The 21,506-nt window shown below is 44.2% G+C and overlaps 1 protein-coding gene across 3 annotated transcripts in view; it reads right to left on the bottom strand.

The window, feature by feature from the left end:
• The window catches only part of TMEM45A (transmembrane protein 45A), a 62,442-nt gene that overhangs the window by 17,409 nt on the left and 23,527 nt on the right, over positions 1-21,506 (bottom strand). For all 3 annotated transcript variants that reach the window (XM_063956239.1, XM_063956238.1, XM_063956237.1), the window contains 4 exons: positions 21,106-21,318; positions 20,442-20,654; positions 18,099-18,283; positions 1,139-1,284 (listed from right to left, as the gene is read on the bottom strand). In XM_063956239.1, the coding sequence (XP_063812309.1) occupies positions 1,139-1,284; positions 18,099-18,283; positions 20,442-20,654; positions 21,106-21,295 (734 nt within the window). In that variant the 5' untranslated portion in view covers positions 21,296-21,318. The remainder of the gene's footprint in view (positions 1-1,138; positions 1,285-18,098; positions 18,284-20,441; positions 20,655-21,105; positions 21,319-21,506) is intronic.

Raw genomic sequence — 21,506 nt, 5'->3', positions numbered from 1 at the left:
CTTTGTTCTCTATGGATTTCACAAGAGAGGATGGCCTGCTGATAAGCAGACACTGGTGAAGTGGCTTCGTATGAAAATTTCAGAAGCATACTTTCAAGCTGATCTCCCTGTAATTCTGAGTTGATCGCAGCAGGAACTTTGTTAGCAGTTGGGCAAAACCATGTGCACTGCAGGGGAGGCAGATATAACATGTGCAGAGAGAGATAGATTTGGGTGTGTTGAGTTCAATCTGCAATCTAAATTGCAGTGTAAAAATAAAGCAGCCAGTATTTACCCTGCACAGAAACAAAATAACCCACCCAAATCTAACTCTCTCTGCAAATGTTATATCTGCCCCCCCTGCAGTGCACATGGTTTTGTCCAACTGCTAAAAAATTTCCTGCTGCGATCAACTTGGAATTACCCCCATAGGCAGCACAATGTGGTGCTTCTGTAGAACAAATATGTAAGGCAGCCACATGGTCTTCCATTAACACATTCATTAGACATTATGCCTTTGATACCTTTGCCTCTCAGGATGCTGAATTCGAGTGAAGGATTCTCCTGTCCAATCAGGAGCGTCCCAACCACTAAATTGCTTTGGGATATCCCAATGTTATCCTGTAGATAAGCTGTGGACCCTGACGGAGAAATATTCGTTACGGTAAGAATTTACCGTTGATAACGGTATTTCTTCTAAGTCCACAGGATCCACAGGGATCCCACCCTGACGCACCTGATTTGAGGATCCTTTCACTCACTAACCTCTTCCCTCTTGTACGGAAGGGTGTGCATGTGTGTTCTTCTCGCCTGATTAGGGCTCTCTATGATGCTCCTGCCTTGAGCTTTGGAAAAACAACTGATTTGCCTGAGCCAGGAGGCGGGGATATATGGACGGGCCCGTTGCATGCTGGGAGGCTGAAAGCTTTAACCGATTGGTGCAAATCCGCTGTCGCGTCATCATATCCCCAATGTTATCCTGTGGATCCTGTGGACTTAGGAGAAATACCGTTATCAACAGTAAGTTCTTACCATAATGAATATATTTTTGAAACATATATTAGCCAGTTACATGCTTAAACCCATTTTCAGTTATAATATCCATTGTTTAATACATCTCCATCTAAGTACACAATATAATAAACGCAATATCACTTACCAAGTTGTTATTCCATAATTTACACCAACAATCAGCATTGCAAACGCATAGTGCCAGCAATAGCACATTGTAATGAACATTATGTTACTGTGGTCAGTCTGACTCCACTCAGGCCCACCGCCAGGGGGAAAGAGCACAAATCCAATCTGTAAAACATGAGAACAATGCTTGTCATATGCTAGTGTACAAAGGTAACAGCCTTTCATCTCTCCCCACAGTGCTGCACTAGTCTGTACCTATCTCTGTTGTGTAAAAGTAAATCATTTACAAATACATAAGCACAGACACACTACTACTGTATGGAGACAGAAGGGCCTTCACAAGTGTTTTACAAGCACTGACACATACTATTACAAGCTTACAAGTTAAACAGAAACCTTTGGCTGCCAACAGAGTTGCTAAATCACTTTTGTTACCATGGAGTATACCTGTAAGGGGTCTATAACATGGGACCTTGGATAAGTATGTTTTGGGGGGCAGCATAACACAGGGGGAAATTCAATTCTGCAGGATAGACGCAAAGTACTGTACCAGAGCTGCGCTTAAGGGCCCTCATTCCGAGTTGATCCGAGTTGATCCCACCAAGCAACTTTTTGCTGCTGGTGCGATCAACTAATCTCCACCTATGGGGGAGTGTATTTTAGCATAGCAGCGCTGCGAACGCTTGTGCAGCCCTGCTATGCTTAAAAGTTTCCTGCAAAACAAGACTAGGGTAAGAGTTACTTACCCTGTGCGACGGCTCCAGCGATGAAGGATCTCGGTCCTGACGTCAGACATCCGCCCTCCGTTCGCCTGGACATGCCTGTGTTTTTCTTACCACTCCCCGAAAACGGCTGGAAATGGTGAGAATCTGTCCCGGAACTCCTCCCGCCTGTCCATCTTCTTGCAATCGCCACTGCGATCACATTTGTCGCTGGCGTCGTCGTTGCCCAGCGCAGATCGTCGCCAGGCAACGACGCGCATGCCTAATATGTCCGCCGCACATGCGCATTTCTGACCCGTTCGCACTGCAGCGAAGAACTGCTGCGTGTGAACGGGTTGGAATGACCCCCAATGTCTGCGGCATCACAAGTTTTCCTTTGCACCCTATAGATGCATGAGGGGAACCTTGCAATAACATCATTACTGCAAAAGATCAAAATGTGCAATGGCCGGCGGCACATTACACCAAACTGAATTGCTCCCATAGTGAACCTCTATTTTCTTAAGACTAAAATAGTGGTTTCGACAAGATTGGTAGTAAAGCAGTGAGATAACTGGTCTGTACTAGTGTACAGTTATCTATGCTGGTTTGAGTACAGAATGAATTTAAGTTGCTGTTTAAAGTAAAAGAAACACTACACTGAACCTGGCTCCTGCCCCAATACTCCTGACACTCTATTCTCCACATAATCAGGGCTCTCCCAATATGATAAAACAAAGTCTGGGCCACCCATTGTGAAATGCATGGCTGCAACCAACCACAGTGAAACAATTATATAACTGTATTTCTCAGAACCCTTAGCTACAGAGAGAATAACCTATTCCCACCTATCCTGTTAAATATGACAATAATAAGCAGTTTACACATTATGTTTCCCCCCTGTTGTTTTTTTTCTCTTTCTCTTCCACCCCACTGTGTGCTTTTCCTGCAATGTTTACCTCCACTGATTGCACACCCTGCCATTGTGCCCTACATACAGGATACATCATACCACTACACAAGTGTCAGTTTTTCCATATATGCACTGGGCCCTTGTATGGCTCACCTCCCACAGTGTAACCTTCGAAGTACGCCAAACATGGCTGCCTTATCTGGTACGCTCGTGGATGGGATGAAAAATACATGGACCTGGTGGTTTTGTTGGAACCCTACTCTGAACTTTAGGACTCAGAAATCACCCCCATTTTGTGTCATCTCTTCTAGGCAGAGCCGGCCCTAGGCATAGGCAAACTAGGCAATTGCCTAGGGCATCTGGTATGCCTAGGGGCACAAGCAGCTTCTGCTGATTAAAATGATATGCGGCATGCCTATATTCTGTGTGTAGCATTTCGTATGCAGATACAGCCACAGTCGCACACAGTATATAGGCATACCGCATATAATTTTTATCAGCAGAAGCTGCTTGTGCATCCTAGCCACCAGGCAATGCAAATAAGATGCATTTTCATAAAAAATAGGCACCCGGCGTTAGCAGAGTTGACTCACGCCAGGCACTATATGTGTCATTATATTTATAAGGGCATTAATAATGTGTAACATATGTGTAAGGGGCACTATGTGTGTCATTATGTGTATAAGGGCACTAATAATGTGTGGCATATGTGTAAGGGACATTATGTGTGTCATTATGTGTATAAGGGCACTAATAATGTGTGGCATATGTGTAAGGGACATTATGTGTGTCATTATGTGTATAAGGGCATTAACAATGTGCAGCATATGTGTAAGGGAAATTATGTGTATAAGGGAATTAATAAGGGTTGACATAATATGTAAGGTGCATTATGTTTATAAGGACATTAATAATGTGTGTCATATGTGTAAAGGGCATTACTGTGTGGTATTATGTGTATAAATGCATTACCAAGTGTGGCATTATGTGTATTAGGTGCGTATAAGCTGTGTGGCGTAACGTATAGAAAGGGCACTACTGTGTGGTCTAATGTGAATATAGAGCAATATGGTGTAGTGTAATGTAAATAAGGAGCAATATGGTGTGGTGTAATGAGAATAAGGAGCAATTCAGTATGACGTTATGTGAATGAGGGGCACTACTGTGAGGAGTAACATATATAAGGTAAAGTGGTACTACTGTGTGATGTAATGTGAATAAGGGACACTATTGCATGATAAATTGTGAATAAAGTTGCACTACTGTGGGGCATAATTTAAATTTGGGGTACTAGTGTGTGGCCATGCCCCTTGCCAGCAATAACACATACCTTTTTGGGCTGTGCACCGAATGTGCACAATGTTCTTATTTTAATTACGGGGGGTAGGAAAACAAAAAAAAGGACTACTATGGGTGGGGGTGATGGTAATGGGAAAGGGGTGCAGGGTCAGTGGCGGAACTAGCGGTGGCACTAGGGGGCACCAGCCAAAATCTTGCCTAGGGCATCATATTGCTTAGGGCCGGCTCTGCTTCTAGGGGTAGACTATTCCACCCTGGGTAATCCTACGGTGTGCGCCCAAGATGGCTGCCGCACCTGGTACCTTGTGAGGGTGGAATACACAACCCTTGGAAGTTATTACCCAAAATGCCTACACCAATCATGCAATATGCATTCTGTGGGCTTAAGGTTCTCTTTTATGTCTGTGTGGCTGATCTATTGCTGTATTACTCAAATTTTCTGTATTATGTGCATTGTTTTTGAGGTCTGTAAAACACCTTGAGTCCTGTTGGAGAAAGAGCACTATATAAATAAAATTATTATTATTATTATTATATTATCCTGCCGAGAGCTTGCATCGTCTCTCTGTGATATACAGAGGCGTCACCGGGTGTGGTGACACCCGGTGCGCGCCCCTGATCTCCTGCCGCGATCGTGGCAAAAAGGGGCGTGACCTTGTACTTAGGGGGTGTGGCTTTGCGGATCCCGGAATCGTCACTCTGGGGGCGTGCCCAGCATCTCCGGGGATGCTTGGCTTCCCCCAGAGCCAGTCTCCGTCCGCTGTCGGCTCCTCTTCTGTGACAGGAGCCGGGTGCTGTAGGAGACTTTCTCACTGCAGCACCTGGTTCCTGTCAGTGCGGAGGAGCTGACATTTGGTGTCACCCTCCTCTAGGCGTCACACCCGGGTGCGGGCCGCACCCCCTGCACCCGGCTTGTGACGCCACTGGTGATATACAGTCCAAATACTTACTCATTGCATGTCAAATATAGGAAAAACAATGTGCTTAAAATTAGAGATTTGCTGTTATAAGTACAGCTTATATATTCTCAGAACATCTACATGCACGTACAGTATATGGTATTACAAAGGTGGATGCAAAAATGTTTTTAACCACATGAGGGCAGCAGTGCTCGTGCATGTGAGCTGTGCAAGTTCATGTTTAAGATTTTTTGCACTAAGGATGGGGTAGGTGTAAGTGCCGTTACTGGTGAGGACGGCTGTTCTTATGACCCAAGGGCTGGGGATGGTGCAGTTGCAAAGATGAGCCCAACTTCAAATACAGGCAGATGTTTGCATAGGACTTCTGAACGCTGGAAGTGGACAAAATTGTGACCACCTTTAGCCTAATTCTATATCAGATTCAAGTCCAAATGATACTGTAGGAGTTGCAGTGGCGGATTTAGCGGGGGGCGATTAGGGCGAACGCCCCCCCTACACATACCGGCGCCGGGATAGATGGCCGGTCCCGCAGCGGCAGTCATCTGCGCAGTCGCGGTGATCATCTGCGCAGCCGCGGCCAGGCAGCACATCCGGCCGTAAAGTACTTCTGCCCGGTGCCTGGCCTGACGATCTGTTGCAGCAGCCACAGCCAGCACTGTAGTGGAGCCTGGCGGCGGCTAGCAGCCAGCACTGTAGTGGAGCCTGGCGGCGGCTAGCAGCCAGCAGCATGCGTGATCCTGTCCTCTCTCACCCTGACCACTACACCTGCTCTTTTCACAATCAGCAGCATGTACTCCCCTCTCTGCCTTACCCAGGTAAGTGGCCTCAGATCTGGGCAACTGGCTGGCGCTGTACAGGTCACAGAGCTGCGCGGTGACCCCTAATATCTGTTGTAATACACATGTTACTAATGGTATATGGATAATATGGTATATAGAGCACGCTGGGATACAGTCAGGGAAAGGGTCATTGCTGGGTGCATCACTGTGATATGAGCAGCTCGCATCCCGCGATGTATGATGGAAAGTGAAATAACGGCGCAGTTCTAGGAATGAGACATCACTCCCCGGATAAGTTTTATCTGCTCTGACAGGCTGCGCCCTGTGCAGAGAGGCTTCTTCTGTATCACCCTCTCCCTGCACATAGTAGTGATGAGGCGAGCCCCCCTTCCGCAGGGGATTTTACTTTGTTTTACCCAGATCCCTGCTGCTTGAGATAATTCTCCCAACTGGATCTGCTTACTAGGAAGGAGTTTCCATAAAGAGAAAAAATGCACACATTATGATGTATATATATATATATATATATATTATATATATATATATATATATATAATCCATAGAAGCAGCCCGGCACTCCGCTGTCCCATAGGGGTATAGCTCCGGTGCCCTCCTAGGGGTATGGTAGCCCCAATATGCAGAAGAGAAGGTAATGGCGGCACTCAGAGTCTTTCACAATGGGGTGAATCAAAGCAAATAGTGCATTTATTGTCAACGTTTCGGGGGACACTGAAAACCCCGAAACGTTGAAATAAATGCACTATTTGCTTTGATTCACCCCATTGTGAAAGACTCTGAGTGCTGCCATTACCTTCTCTTCTATATATATATATATATATATATATATATATATATGTGTGTGTGTGTGTGTGTGTGTGTGTGTGTATGTGTGACTGTGTGTGTGTTCCCAGATGGACCATTAAAATCAAGTTCGTTATTCCATTAAAGAGTATTGCTGTAGCAGAGACTCTAGTAATAGTGTGTAGTAAAGTTGCAGTGTGTTGTATCCCAGCACTGCGACTACTCGGGGCAGATCCACGCATGTGCTCACGATAGCCGGATACCGCAGGTCCGCAGATGACCAGCACCCAGCGTCACCCCTCACCCCAGTGGGGACCCCGCACCATGAACATCACCAGGTGCTGTGGGCCTTCATGCTGGCTGCAGCCAAGTGGCTGGTGCGGCCGGAGGAGAAGAGCATGGCTGGCTCCCGAAATGGTGGGGAAAGCCGAGGCCCAACCTCCTAGCAGCACAGAGATGCTCGACCCCTGGGACTGTTCTCTGTGTCGGGTTCGAGTGATGTCCTGCTGCTAAGGTAATCTCTTTTAAGTGGGAGGGGCATAACTAAGTGGGAGGAGTAAGAGTAGAGAGGGGAGGGGTCAGTATAAATTTTTCATCCGCCCCCCCTAAAACTAAAGTCTAGATCCGCCACTGAGGAGTTGCTGGAATGATCCATCCGTGTGATGGACTACTCTTACCGTAATATAGTCACTTGTAGGTTGTAAATGGACTGAAATCATCCAACTGCAGGTGGAAAAACAGTGTGTGTGAAGCATTCTGCGTACAGACGGACAGTTAATCTGCATATACAGGTGTATACTCGCAGTAGATTAAGGTAGTAAACAGGCCGCAGATGAGTCCTGCCAGAATCAGGCCCGTTATGTGCAACTTAGAATCAGACCTATATTGTCAAAAAAGTAATCAAAACTGTCAGAACTTGTTGTATTTGCAGCTTTTTTGTCATTGCATATGCAGAAATAACATAATTTCTGCTTTTCAAATTCTATTCTGACACAAGTTGTTATACACAGATAATGCAGACAATTCTACAGCTCTCTGTACACAGACATTCCACGAAAGCAGGTATTCTACAGCTCCCTGTACACAGATATGCTACTATACAGCTCCCTGTACACAGACATTCCATGAAAGCAGGTATTTTACAGCTCCCTGTACACATATATTCCATGAAAGCAGGTATTCTACAGCTCCCTGTACACAGACATTCTACAGCTCCCTGTACACAGACATTCTACAGCTCCCTGTACACAAACATTCTACAGCTCCCTGTACACAGACATTCTGCAGCTCCCTGTACACAGACATTCTGCAGCTCCCTGTACACAGACATTCTACAGCTCCCTGTACACAGACATTCTGCAGCTCCCTGTACACAGACATTCTGCAGCTCCCCGTACACAGACATTCTACAGCTCCCTGTACACAGACATTCCATGAAAGCAGGAATTTTACAGCTCCCTGTACACAGACATTCTACAGCTCCCTGTACACAGACATTCTGCAGCTCCCTGTACACAGACATTCTACAGCTCCCTGTACACAGACATTCTACAGCTCCCTGTACACAGACATTCTACAGCTGCCTGTACACAAACATTCTACAGCTCCCTGTACACAGACATTCCATGAAAGCAGGAATTTTACAGCTCCCTGTACACAGACATTCTACAGCTCCCTGTACACAGACATTCTGCAGCTCCCTGTACACAGACATTCTACAGCTCCCTGTACACAGACATTCTACAGCTCCCTGTACACAGACATTCTACAGCTCCCTGTACACAGACATTCTGCAGCTCCCTGTACACATACAATTCTACAGCTCCCTGTACACAGACATTCTACAGCTCCCTGTACACATATATTCCATGAAAGCAGGTATTCTACAGCTCCCTGTACACAGACATTCTACAGCTCCCTGTACACAGACATTCTACAGCTGCCTGTACACAAACATTCTACAGCTCCCTGTACACAGACATTCTACAGCTCCCCGTACACAGACATTCCATGAAAGCAGGTATTCTACAGCTCCCTGTACACAGACATTCTGCAGCTCCCTGTACACAGACAATTCTACAGCTCCCTGTACACAGACATTCCATGAAAGCAGGTATTCTACCGCTCCCTATACACATACATTCCATGAAAGCAGGTATTCTACAGCTCCCTGTACAGAGACATTCTACAGCTCCCTGTACACAGACATTCTACAGCTCCCTGTACACAGACATTCCATGAAAGCAGGTATTCTACAGCTCCCTGTACACAGACATTCCATAAAAGCAGGTATTCTACAGCTCCCTGTACACAGACATTCTACAGCTCCTTGTACACAGACATTCTACAGCTGCTTGTACACAAACATTCTTCAGCTCCCTGTACACAGACATTCTGCAGCTCACTGTACACAGACATTCTACAGCTCCCCGTACACAGACATTCCATGAAAGCAGGTATTCTACAGCTCCCTGTACACAGACATTCTACAGCTCCCTGTACACAGACATTCTGCAGCTCCCTGTACACAGACATTCTGCAGCTCCCTGTACACAGACATTCTACAGCTCCCTGTACACAGACATTCTACAGCTCCCTGTACACAGACATTCTACAGCTCCCTGTACACAGACATTCTGCAGCTCCCTGTACACAGACAATTCTACAGCTCCCTGTACACAGACATTCTACAGCTCCCTGTACACATATATTCCATGAAAGCAGGTATTCTACAGCTCCCTGTACACAGACATTTTACAGCTCCCTGTACACAGACATTCTACAGCTGCCTGTACACAAACATTCTACAGCTCCCTGTACACAGACATTCTACAGCTCCCCGTACACAGACATTCCATGAAAGCAGGTATTCTACAGCTCCCTGTACACAGACATTCTGCAGCTCCCTGTACACAGACAATTCTACAGCTCCCTGTACACAGACATTCCATGAAAGCAGGTATTCTACCGCTCCCTATACACAGACATTCCATGAAAGCAGGTATTCTACAGCTCCCTGTACAGAGACATTCTACAGTTCCCTGTACACAGACATTCTACAGTTCCCTGTACACAGACATTCTACAGCTCCCTGTACACAGACATTCCATGAAAGCAGGTATTCTACAGCTCCCTGTACACAGACATTCCATAAAAGCAGGTATTCTACAGCTCCCTGTACACAGACATTCTACAGCTCCCTGTACACAGACATTCTACAGCTGCTTGTACACAAACATTCTTCAGCTCCCTGTACACAGACATTCTACAGCTCCCCGTACACAGACATTCCATCAAAGCAGGTATTCTACAGCTCCCTGTACACAGACATTCTGCAGCTCCCTGTACACAGACAATTCTACAGCTCCCTGTACACAGACAATTCTACAGCTCCTTGTACACAGACATTCCATGAAAGCAGGTATTCTACAGCTCCCTGTACACAGACATTCCATGAAAGCAGGTATTCTACAGCTCCCTGTACACAGACATTCTACAGCTCCCTGTACACAGACATTCTGCAGCTCCCTGTACACAGACATTCCATGAAAGCAGGTATTCTGCCGCCCTCTATACACAGACATTCCATGAAAGCATGTATTCTACAGCTCCCTGTACAGAGACTTTCTACAGCTCCCTGTACACAGACATTCTACAGCTCCCTGTACACAGACATTCTACAGCTCCCTGTACACAGGCATTCTGCAGCTCCCTGTACACAGACATTCCATATGAAAACAGGCATTCTACAGCTCCCTCTACAGACATTCCACATGAAAACAGGCATCTACAGCTCCCTATACACAGACATTCTACAGCTCCCTGTACACAGACATTCTGCAGCTCCCTGTACACAGACATTCTACAGCTCCCTATACACAGACATTCTACAGCTCCCTGTACACAGACATTCTGCAGCTCCCTGTACACAGACATTCTACAGCTCCCTATACACAGACATTCTACAGCTCCCTATACACAGACATTCTACAGCTCCCTGTACACAGGCATTCTGCAGCTCCCTGTACACAGACATTCTGCAGCTCCCTGTACACAGACATTCTGCAGCTCCCTGTACACAGACATTCCATATGAAAACAGGCTTTCTACAGCTCCCTATACACAGACATTCCACATGAAACAGGCTTTCTACAGCTCCCTATACACAGACATTCCATATGAAAACAGGCTTTCTACAGCTCCCTATACACAGACATTCCATATGAAAACAGGCTTTCTACAGCCCCCTATACACAGACATTCCACATGAAACAGACTTTCTACAGCTCCCTATACACAGACATTCCACATGAAACAGGCTTTCTACAGATCCCTATACACAGACATTCCACATGAAACAGGCTTTCTACAGCTCCCTATACACAGACATTCCACATGAAACAGACTTTCTACAGCTCCCTATACACAGACATTCTACAGCTCCCTGTACACAGACATTCTGCAGCTCCCTGTACACAGACATTCCATATGAAAACAGGCTTTCTACAGCTCCCTATACACAGACATTCCACATGAAACAGGCTTTCTACAGCTCCCTATACACAGACATTCCATATGAAAACAGGCTTTCTACAGCTCCCTATACACAGACATTCCATATGAAAACAGGCTTTCTACAGCTCCCTATACACAGACATTCCACATGAAACAGACTTTCTACAGCTCCCTATACACAGACATTCCACATGAAACAGGCTTTCTACAGCTCCCTATACACAGACATTCCACATGAAACAGACTTTCTACAGCTCCCTATACACAGACATTCTACAGCTCCCTGTACACAGACATTCTGCAGCTCCCTGTACACAGACATTCCATATGAAAACAGGCTTTCTACAGCTCCCTATACACAGACATTCCATAGCTCCCTGTACACAGACATTCTGCAGCTCCCTGTACACAGACATTCTACAGCTCCCTATACACAGACATTCCACAGCTCCCTGTACACAGACATTCCACAGCTCCCTGTACACAGACATTCTACAGCTCCCTATACACAGACATTCCACAGCTCCCTGTACACAGACATTCTACAGCTCCCTATACACAGACATTCCACATGAAACTAGGCATTTTACAACTCCCTGTGCACGGTAAACAAAGGTATATTTATAGTATGGTCAACATAATTTAAATGTACTGGAAAATGAACCAAAACAATTCTTCTCACACAGATAAATCTAAATAGTAAGGTTTAAAAAAAGACCCAGGTTCATCAAGTACAACCACAAATACATTCTAATTGGCCTACATTAAATATTTCCTAAATTTGCTATGCACTATAATTCTTCACATCAGAAGTACATAGTTTAGAACCAGAACACTGTAACCTGTATTAGCTATTAAATACGTGGCCACTTTAACTTTTGTTAATATTAGGCGTCTATATGCCCACCTCCACGACTCTCACGGGGAGGAGTCTTCCTCTGTTATAGTATCCCTAGATGTGGCAAAAGCCTTTGATTCTGTAGAGAGGCCCTTCCTTGTGGGAGGTCATGCAAAGTATGGGTGTGGGGTCAGTTCTTCTGAAATGGGTCCAGTTATTATATTCTAGGCCTACTGCCCATGTGTCTGTGATTGGTTTCGTTTCTCCTTTCTTTTCCCTTTCTCATGGAACCAGACAAGGGTGCCCCTTATCCCTTGCCCTTTTTTGCTCTTGCAATAAAACCATTGGCATGTCTTTTACGATCACATCCTGATATCATCGGCCTTAAGCTGGGTAACTGGATAGATATTGAGGCGTTGTATGCCAATGACATGTTGCTGTTCTCAATGAGTATGTGGTTGCCCTGCCGATGGTTCTTCGAGTGATAGATACTTTTGGGGAGTAACAGGATATATGGGGTGGATGCAGCACTAGACACTTCCCTCAGATGCCACCTCACCCAGACAGCTATACTGGAGATAAGGGGATATATTTGTGTATACCAACTTCTACTGTAGTGTATCAGATACCTAAATATGGGGATTCAAAGCTTTATTGAGTTAGAGTCAGATATGAGACAGTTAAAGGGAGAAAAGAAGACTCTATTTTAGGGGCACAGTTATTTTATTATTATATTTAATTTAATGATGGTTATAGATATATCTAATTATTAAATCATCCTTTATTGTTAACCTTTTATAAAAGTGAAATAAGTTTGTAGTTTTATTTTAAAAAGAGACTCCGGTTGGGTCTCTGTATAATTATGACTATGTAGACATGTCAGACCTTATGTATATTTAAGTTAATAAAGTTTTAATCCCTTTATTTGGTGTGTCAATAATTTTCATGTTTGTGTGGTCTAAATTGTTTGCATGGTCTTTTGTTGCAGTGGTAAGGTGTTCAGGAAGGTTATTTATCTAGGTAAATCCCTATTTCAAGGACAAATCAGGCCTGTAATACAAAGCAAATTTCCTTTATATCATGATCATATGCCAATGTAAAGCTAGGAGAGCTCCCTGCTGCCAAATACAAAATGTCTATGATGCAGCTTCTCATTGGGTATCCGGCCTTCAGGTCAACACCAATTAGGTCGACACCACTTAGGTCGACACACCTTAGGTTGACACCAGAAATAGGTCGACACAGACAAAAGGTCAACATGAATAAGGCGGACATGGAAAAGGGTCGACATGGTTTTAAAATAAATAAATACATTTTTTGAAGTTTTGCATACCTTACGGTTCATGTGGACTACAATTGGGAATAGTAACCTGTGCCGAGCGCAGCGGTAGGGCGAGGGGACACAGTGCACTAATTTGGGTTCCCGGTCACTTTACGAAGAAAACGACACAAAAAATCATAAAAAAACTCAAGTCGACCTATTTCTGCTGTCGACCAATTGGTGTCGGCCTAAGTGGTGTCGACCTAAGTGGCGTCGACCTTGAGTCCCAGACCCTCTCATTGATTCGAGAAGAATGCAGACAAGCTATATTCAGATCCAAGCAGTGAAGCGCAATGTTTCATCCTCTTCTTGTGGGTCTGGGACTCAGGGTCGACAAAAAAAAGGTCGACACACCTTAGGTCGACACCAATTGGTCAACACTCCTTAGGTCGACATGGACAAAAGGTCGACATGGACAAATGGTCGACAGGAACAAGGTCGACATGGAAAAAGGTCGCCATGAGTTTTTTATGTTTTTTTTTGTGTCGTTTTCTTCGTAGAGTGACCGGGAACCCCAATTAGTGCACCACGTCCCCTCGCATGGTGCCTTCGCTCCACTACCGCTTCGCTCGGCACAGATTACCGTTCCAATCGTAGTCCACGTGGATCGTTAAGTATGAAAAGGTTCAAAAAAAGAAAAAAAATCGTGAAAAACTCATGTCGACCTTTTTCCATGTCGACCTTGTTCCTGTCGACCTTTTGTCCATGTTGACCTTTTGTCCATGTCGACCTAAGGTGTGTCGACCAATTGGCGTCGACCTAAGGTGTGTCGACCTTTTTGTTGTCGACCTGGAGTCCGGATACCCTTCTTGTACAGACCTCCTAATCAATGTTATTTTGTAGCAGAAAAATATTTGTGATACTTTTACAGCTCCTGGTATCACTCGCCTGACAGGTGTGAACATTGTAATAGATCATCTTAATGTAACAGTTCTCGGTTACACAGTAGCGATATTCAATTACACACAGCATTCACAGCCTGTTGTGTGCAGTCAGCTAGAAAAATACATTCAAATAGATATTCAATGTTCTTAAGCCCATTAGGATGTGCAAGGTGTGTTACCAGCACAACATGCGTACAGTCAGCAAATACGTACTGTGTTCCAAGGAATATATTATTCCAGCAGATTGCACACACCAGGCTGTGAATGCTGTGTGTAATTGAATATTGATACTGTGTAACCGAGAACTGTTACATTAAGATTTTCTGTTCCAATGTTCACACCTGTCATGAGAGTGATACCAGGAGCTGTAAAAATATCAGAAATATTTATCTGCTACCGAATAACATTGGTTACAAGGTCTGTATAAGATGAAACACTTCTGGGGAAATTCAATTCCCGCCGATGAAGCTTCGGGTGATATTTCCCGATGCTTCATCAACGTTTTTTCACCCAGAAAAAAAACATATTTTTCACCTGAAAACACACAGGTTCAGCGAAACCTGTGTTTTCGGTAGAAACAGCCCCGTTTTCGGGTGTAAATGGGGCTGTTATCTGGGATTTTGCTTCACCTGGCGGAGGGAGGCAGGTGAAACAAATCCCCGTAAAGTTGCGGCAAGCGCTGGCTTATCGGGGCTAATTAGATAGTCCTCTCAGCGATACGTTTATACCCGCAGTCGCTGCGGGTAACTGAATATCCCCGAATCTGAATAAAGCTTATCCACGTTTTTCGAATCAGTGAGAAGCTGCATTACAAACATATTTGGCAGCAGGGAGAACTCCTAGCTTTACATTGGCATATGACCCATGTTATAATGGAATATTTCCATGAATTACAGGCCTTATTTGTACTTAAAAAAATAGATATTTACTTGAACAATTCACCTCTAAAACAAAAGACCATGCAAACAATTTAGACCACACAAACCTGAATATTTCTTGACACCCCAATTAAAGGGAATAAAACTTTATTAACTTAAATATACATAAGGTTTAAGAGAATATATATAGCCAATACTTTTGGAGAGTTTAAAAAAGACATGAATACACAGTCATAATCATACAGAGAATCAACTGGAGTCTCTTTCAAAAATGTTTATTATAAAACACATAAAAATATAAAATGACAAACTTATTTCACTTTTTATAAAAGGTTAACAATAAAGGTTAAGTTTTAATAATTAAATGGAAACTTTTCAAATAATCGTGCCCCTAAAAAAGAGTCTTCTTTTCTCCCTTTAACTTTTGGGAAGTACTCTGGCCCTTGTATTAACTGATACCAATCCTCTATTCTCCCTCTCCGTGGGAAACCTCCTACCATGCTGTTAATTTCTCTATCACTTTGCTGGGTTGATTCATTTAAATACTTTGATATACAGGTGTCCAACAATATGCAAGATTTTATTATCCTAAACAATGATCCACTATTTCATATATGAAAGACAGACGCAGGTCATGGCGTAAACTTCCCCTGATGGGAGAGTCAACTTAGTTAAAATGATCATGCAGCATAAGTTCCTCTATATCTTCCAACAACCCCTATTTATCTCCATGCATCACTTTTTAGGAAACTCAATAGCATGATTGTCTAATCCAGCCAGTTCCAGTCTGGTTAAAAAACAAGTGGCAGTTCCAGCCTGACTTCTATACCAATCCAGTCTGGTTAAGAAGCAAGTCTAACTTCCGTACCATTTCAATCCGGCCAAGAAGTGAATGCCAGTCTGGTTCCAGGCCAGTCCTGTGTAAGTGGCCAGCTACATCCAATATCTCGCATACTCATCTGCCAGTTCAATCTACGTTCTACTGATCCAGTATTATCACATGCGCAAGAACTACATTCTGCCATCTAGATTCCTGCACTCAGAGCCAACCACTAGTGCCATCCTCGGGGATCTCCCGATGTGACACAGGTTGTGGATGGTTCCAAAGGATCCTGACTTTCAAGCCTGATTATCTTTAGCTAATGTCACAGTGCAGCATAAACGCTTTTTGTACTTTACTCGCAAAGCAGAATCTAACTTTGATTGCATTTGATTCAGGTGGGCTTTCCTCTAACTACGCTTCCCCTCAGCAATCTGACTGAGGTACTCCCTCTGTATGTGCAATTATCACCCCACATTGCTACTATCCATATTACGTTTGTATTGGACTATTCCACACTGCCTATAATATTTAATATTATTTTGTGAAATATCTGAGACCTCTTTCCCTTTGGATTGTTCAATTCATTTGATGCTAGAAATGGGTTGGGGCCGGGACTGGGAAACCGGCGCTCGGGATCCCGGCAGTCAGCATACCGACCCCGGGATCCCGTTAGCAGAATTCCTGTGGGTGGATAAGGGGGGGGGGATGGCAACAACACCCCTTGGGGTTCGCCATAGGTTCTTTTCCCACTCTATGGGTGTCTTGGACACCAACAATTGGGAATAGTGCCTGTGGGTCGGCATGCTCGGGATCCCGGCGTCGCCATGGTGAACGCCGGGATCTCAAGCACCGGTCACATGACCACATCCCCTAGAGATTTGTGAATACGTTCTTTTTATTTTGTGTTACATCATTATACTTGTGGTTCTGATTTCTGACTATTTGAGACTGTGGGGGGGTATCCAATTAGCCCCAAAAATTTTGCACCGGCAAAAAACGTGGGTTTATCATGATTTTTTAAACATTTTTGATTATTTGTTTTACGTGTGAAAATACATAGGGTCAGCGAAAAGGTGAAGACCTATGTATTTTCGCAGCCACAATCACTGAAAAAAACTTCACTTATGGCAGATTTGGTTTCACCTGCCTACCTCGGCGATACAATTATCCGCGGTAAGTTACCACGGCTAACTGGATACCCTCTTATGACTGTGTATCGCTCTCTTGATCATCTCTTTATAAGTGTTGGATACCTGATCTTTTTTTATGTCCTGTGATATTGCTCCTATCTGAAGTAAAAATGTTCTATTATTGTCTTATTGGGTTTTCTTTTCAATTGAAAAAATAAAATAAAATAAAATAATAATAATAATATGTGGCCACTCTGGTACGTGGTACCAAGTTTAGAGCACCCAATACTAGGGGGTGTATCTAACAAAATACCCATATATGAACACTGAATAGACTACACTTCTATTAGCTTCTTGGAGCATTTTCATGTGCTCATAAGCATGCAGAGTTCACGATGAACAGTCAGGTGTACTCTGTGATATAATGAGACACCTCAGAAAACCACCCAATCAGCACGTGAGAAGTGTCTGTGTGTACAAGCCTTAAAGGTGACTTTGACCTACTTAACTGTAATTAATAAATTGCCTTATAAAAGGAACTATTACCTCTGTTAGCGTTCTAAACTCAGGTCCTGATACTGAGTACATGTAATATGTCCACAATTCCAACAACTGAAAGTCCTGTGTGAACTTCAGCTTGAGTTGAACGCATATATATGTGACCATCCATGCCGCTCCCAGTCCTAAGCTTGTGAGAGAGGCTGCCATACCTACCATCAGCATTTGCACTGGCCTCATCCTTGGTGTAGGAGATCCGACTGACATCATGGGGCAAACCTGTGGCCATGCCCATGGCAAATGCCATCTTCTGCACCAATGCCCATCGAGCAGTAAGTAAGAAGCAAGCTAGATGCGTTCGTATATATTCTAATTAGCATATGCAGATCGATACACATGTAGAGTTTTACAGCAAATGCTCGATTCGTCAACATTCGATATTGGGTATGACTCAGAATCAGGCCCTCAGTGACTTGGGGTCTATTTACTAAGCCTTGGAGGGAGAGAGAGTACCAGCCAATAAAATGACAGTTAGAAGCTGGTTGGTTGGTTGGTACTTTATATCTCTCACTATTTTATCTCTCTCCAAGGCTTAGTAAATAGACCCCTTACCTGCTAAACGACTGTGGAATGATCCCACATTGGTGCAGGTTGTTTCCTCTGACACATCCTCACCCACCTGCCAGAACCAGCTGCCCTGTAATATACACAGGCTTGACCTGAAGAGCTCCAGAATGATATTTCCACGGAAGAAGACCTCCAGGAAGATGCACAGAGCACCCCCAAACACAGCAAATAAGAGCAGCAGATGAATGTGGAGGTCCAGCTCCTGTCTGCCATGGACATGGTAGTAAAACAGGAATCCTGAAATAAGAAAAAGTCTCACAATATAATTTATCATTATTACTGTTCTAGAACATCGTGATCACTTCTAATATCTATATGTTCTATTTATTAAAAGTACAGTGTGAATATCAGTGACTGACAGAGGCAGCGGAGGGAGGATATATCCTGCACTCTCCTCATACACTAACTGTGGTAGGATGTGCATGGTAATGGTCTGCCTGTCAGTGTGCTCTACCTCCAGTACTGTATGAAGTACACAGGAATGGTGGTAGTGGGGAGAGAAGGGATGATATAAGAACATACTATCACTCTATGGTGTCTCCTGCGATGTGCTCCTCATCTCTTCTGGGATGTGCTCCTCTACTGACTAACTATGTAGTATTTTGTGCTTATTATCCAGACAGAACAATAAAATGTTATAATATATTGTATAGTTGTTAAAAATAGGGAGTCAGATGTGTCCTCATACAACTAGCCTCAATTCACCATGTCGCGCGAGACGCCTGGCGCGAGTGACCCACCAGGTCCTATGTAACTGTTAGCGCCTTTTTTGTTGCTTTTTGCCCCTAAATGCATCTTAGTCATGATGCTGATTAATTTGATATGAGACACTTGTATATCTGTGTCCAACTGAGTCTGTATATGTAGCACAACGGACCTTGGGGCTAATTCAGACCTGTTTGCTCGCTAGGGTTTTTTGCAGTCCTGCGTTCGCATAGTCACCGCCCCTAGTGGAGTGTATTTTTGCTTTGCAAGTGTGCGAACGCCTGTGTAGCAGAGCTGTACAAACAGATCTTGTGCAGTCTCTGAGTAACCCAGGACTTACTCAACCTCTGCGATCACTTCAGCCTGTTCAGTACCGGAATTGACGTCAGACACCCGCCCTGTAAACGCTTGGACACGCCTGCATTTTTCCAAACACTCCCAGAAAACGGTCAGTTGACACCCACAAACGGCTTCTTCCTGTCAATCTCCTTTGCGAACGCCTGTGCAAATGGATCCTTTGCACAAACCCGTTGCTGAGCGGCGATCCGCTTTGTACCTATGCGACACAGCTGCGCATTACAGTGCATACACACGCGCATTTTAGACCTGATTGCCCGCTGTATGAAAACGCAGCCTAGCAATCAGGTCTGAATTAGGCCCCTTGGCATGGAAAAAAGCCACTGCATCATAGCAATTCGTATATAGAGACAAACTCATTTGCAAAAAGATATAGAAGCGTCACATATTAAATTTACCAGCATATTCTCCTGGTGTGTCCTAGTCACATCGTATTGCGACTAAAGCCCCGCACACTGAGTGATCTATCAGTGACTGCTCAGCACACATCTCTCCTCCGCTCAGCACAGCGTGAGAACCAGCGGTGAAATGAGTGACCGGCTAGATTATGCAGGCCAATCTAGCGCGCCCGATAGTGCCGCATGGGGCCGCGCATCGCTATCGCTGTGGGGCATACACATGGAGAGACCCATGCTTAAATTCTAAGAACTGTAGTGAGATTACTTAAAATTTAAGCACTGATCTTTCCGTGTGTACCCCCCTTAAGACACATTTTGGGTGAAAATATGCTAAAAAGGATGCCCAGCACTAGCAGAGTCTCACAGGACCTGGCGCCCCAAGAGGGACTGTTTGCAGCAAAGGTGTATGAGGGCACATCTGTAGACATCCGGAGATGCGCCTCTTACTTTAATACCTTCACTTAAACTGAACTTCGTACATCCTAAAAACTACGGTTTCCATGGCTATATATAACCTTTTGCCTTTATCCAGGCCATAGAACTGGCAGGTGACATCTAAAATCCCTTTTTATAATAAGAAGTACCATTACTCCTGTAATACTGAATGTACTTTGTACGAGCTGATCCTCATATCATGTTCTATGTTTTACCATCACTTACAGTTGTACATCACAGAACGGGATACATTTGGCATCCCGGTGGTCGGGATAGCGGCGGTCATGTGACTGATGCAGGAATCCTGACAACACTCAGGACACCGGCGCTGGAACACCGACCAACAGGATCCCAAAGGTAAGCATCTGGGTGTGTATTAGGGGCATGTGACTCAAGGGACTACATATAAGTCACATATTACAGGAATTACATCAGCACTCTACAAATAAAAGTGACATAACTGCTCAACAAATTATATATGGTCATTTATAATGAAATACCTTCTACAAAGACGGCAATTGAGAGCATCATCCTATCCATTGCTACAGGAACCGCTTTTGTGGTGTGAGTAATGATATCGACCACACCAGAGATGCCATAGAAGAAGTACATGGTGGAGTGTTGCCAGTTCATTAGATGGTCCCACTGCTTCTCCTCATGATTGTACAGCTTAAGATGCGGCCCATCTGGAACGAACTGTTCCGCTAACATTCCTGAAAGAGACGAGGCTCAGGTTCACTTCTGCTTTATACCTAATTTAGGGCATGTTGTATATTATTTTGTTAGCTGGCTGACATATGATTATAGGGTATTTGCCCGTACCTTTGTTTGCCCTGTCCTACGTCCATTACTGCTATTTCCATGGTTTTACCTGAGTTAATGGACATGTGTAACAACAACCCACATGAAGCCAATAATTTGCTGCCCCATAAAACTTAAATTGAGTAAATTGAGAATAAAAGATGAATTACCTTTATTGCTTTCACTGCAAAGCTTTTCCTTTCCCAGTCACGCAACAGAGACTATGCACTTATCATATGACAACACAATAAGTGGCATCAATGGAACAGCACTAATGTATGGCCTCAGGTCCGGGCACTCTGACATTCCTGGAATTTGTTTTCAATAAAAAAAATAAAAAATAACTACAATAAAATCATTTACCTATAAAAGCAAAAGCTGCCTTCACTGCTCCTTCAATGATCTCCACACGCTGGAATCCAACTTTTGATCCAAAAGAACAGATCTTCTTGTTTTTCCTACAGGCGTACTTAAGGGGGTATTTCACAGACCACCAAAGACCAAATATGAGGAAGAAGCTTCCTGGTAATGCATGTCCTTTAAAATTGGCCATTGTTCTCTCTGTGGTTCAAAACTCTGCAAACACAAAGATAACTGATTAATACCCTTTCCACACAGAGATTTTGACCCGGTAATTTGCCTAAGCGAGCCAGCTCAACTCGGGTCCACTGTCTGTGTGGAAGGGTCCAACTCCACCAGGGTCAAAAATGCTGGGGCTTCAACCCTGGTCGCGAGGATCTGGGACTTTGGACCCGGATTGACCC

Source organism: Pseudophryne corroboree, chromosome 2 (genome assembly GCF_028390025.1).
Source record: "Pseudophryne corroboree isolate aPseCor3 chromosome 2, aPseCor3.hap2, whole genome shotgun sequence".
Classification (NCBI taxonomy): Eukaryota; Metazoa; Chordata; class Amphibia; order Anura; family Myobatrachidae; genus Pseudophryne; species Pseudophryne corroboree.
Note: the sequence above shows the minus strand (reverse complement) of the source record. Positions and strands in the feature narration are given on the sequence as shown.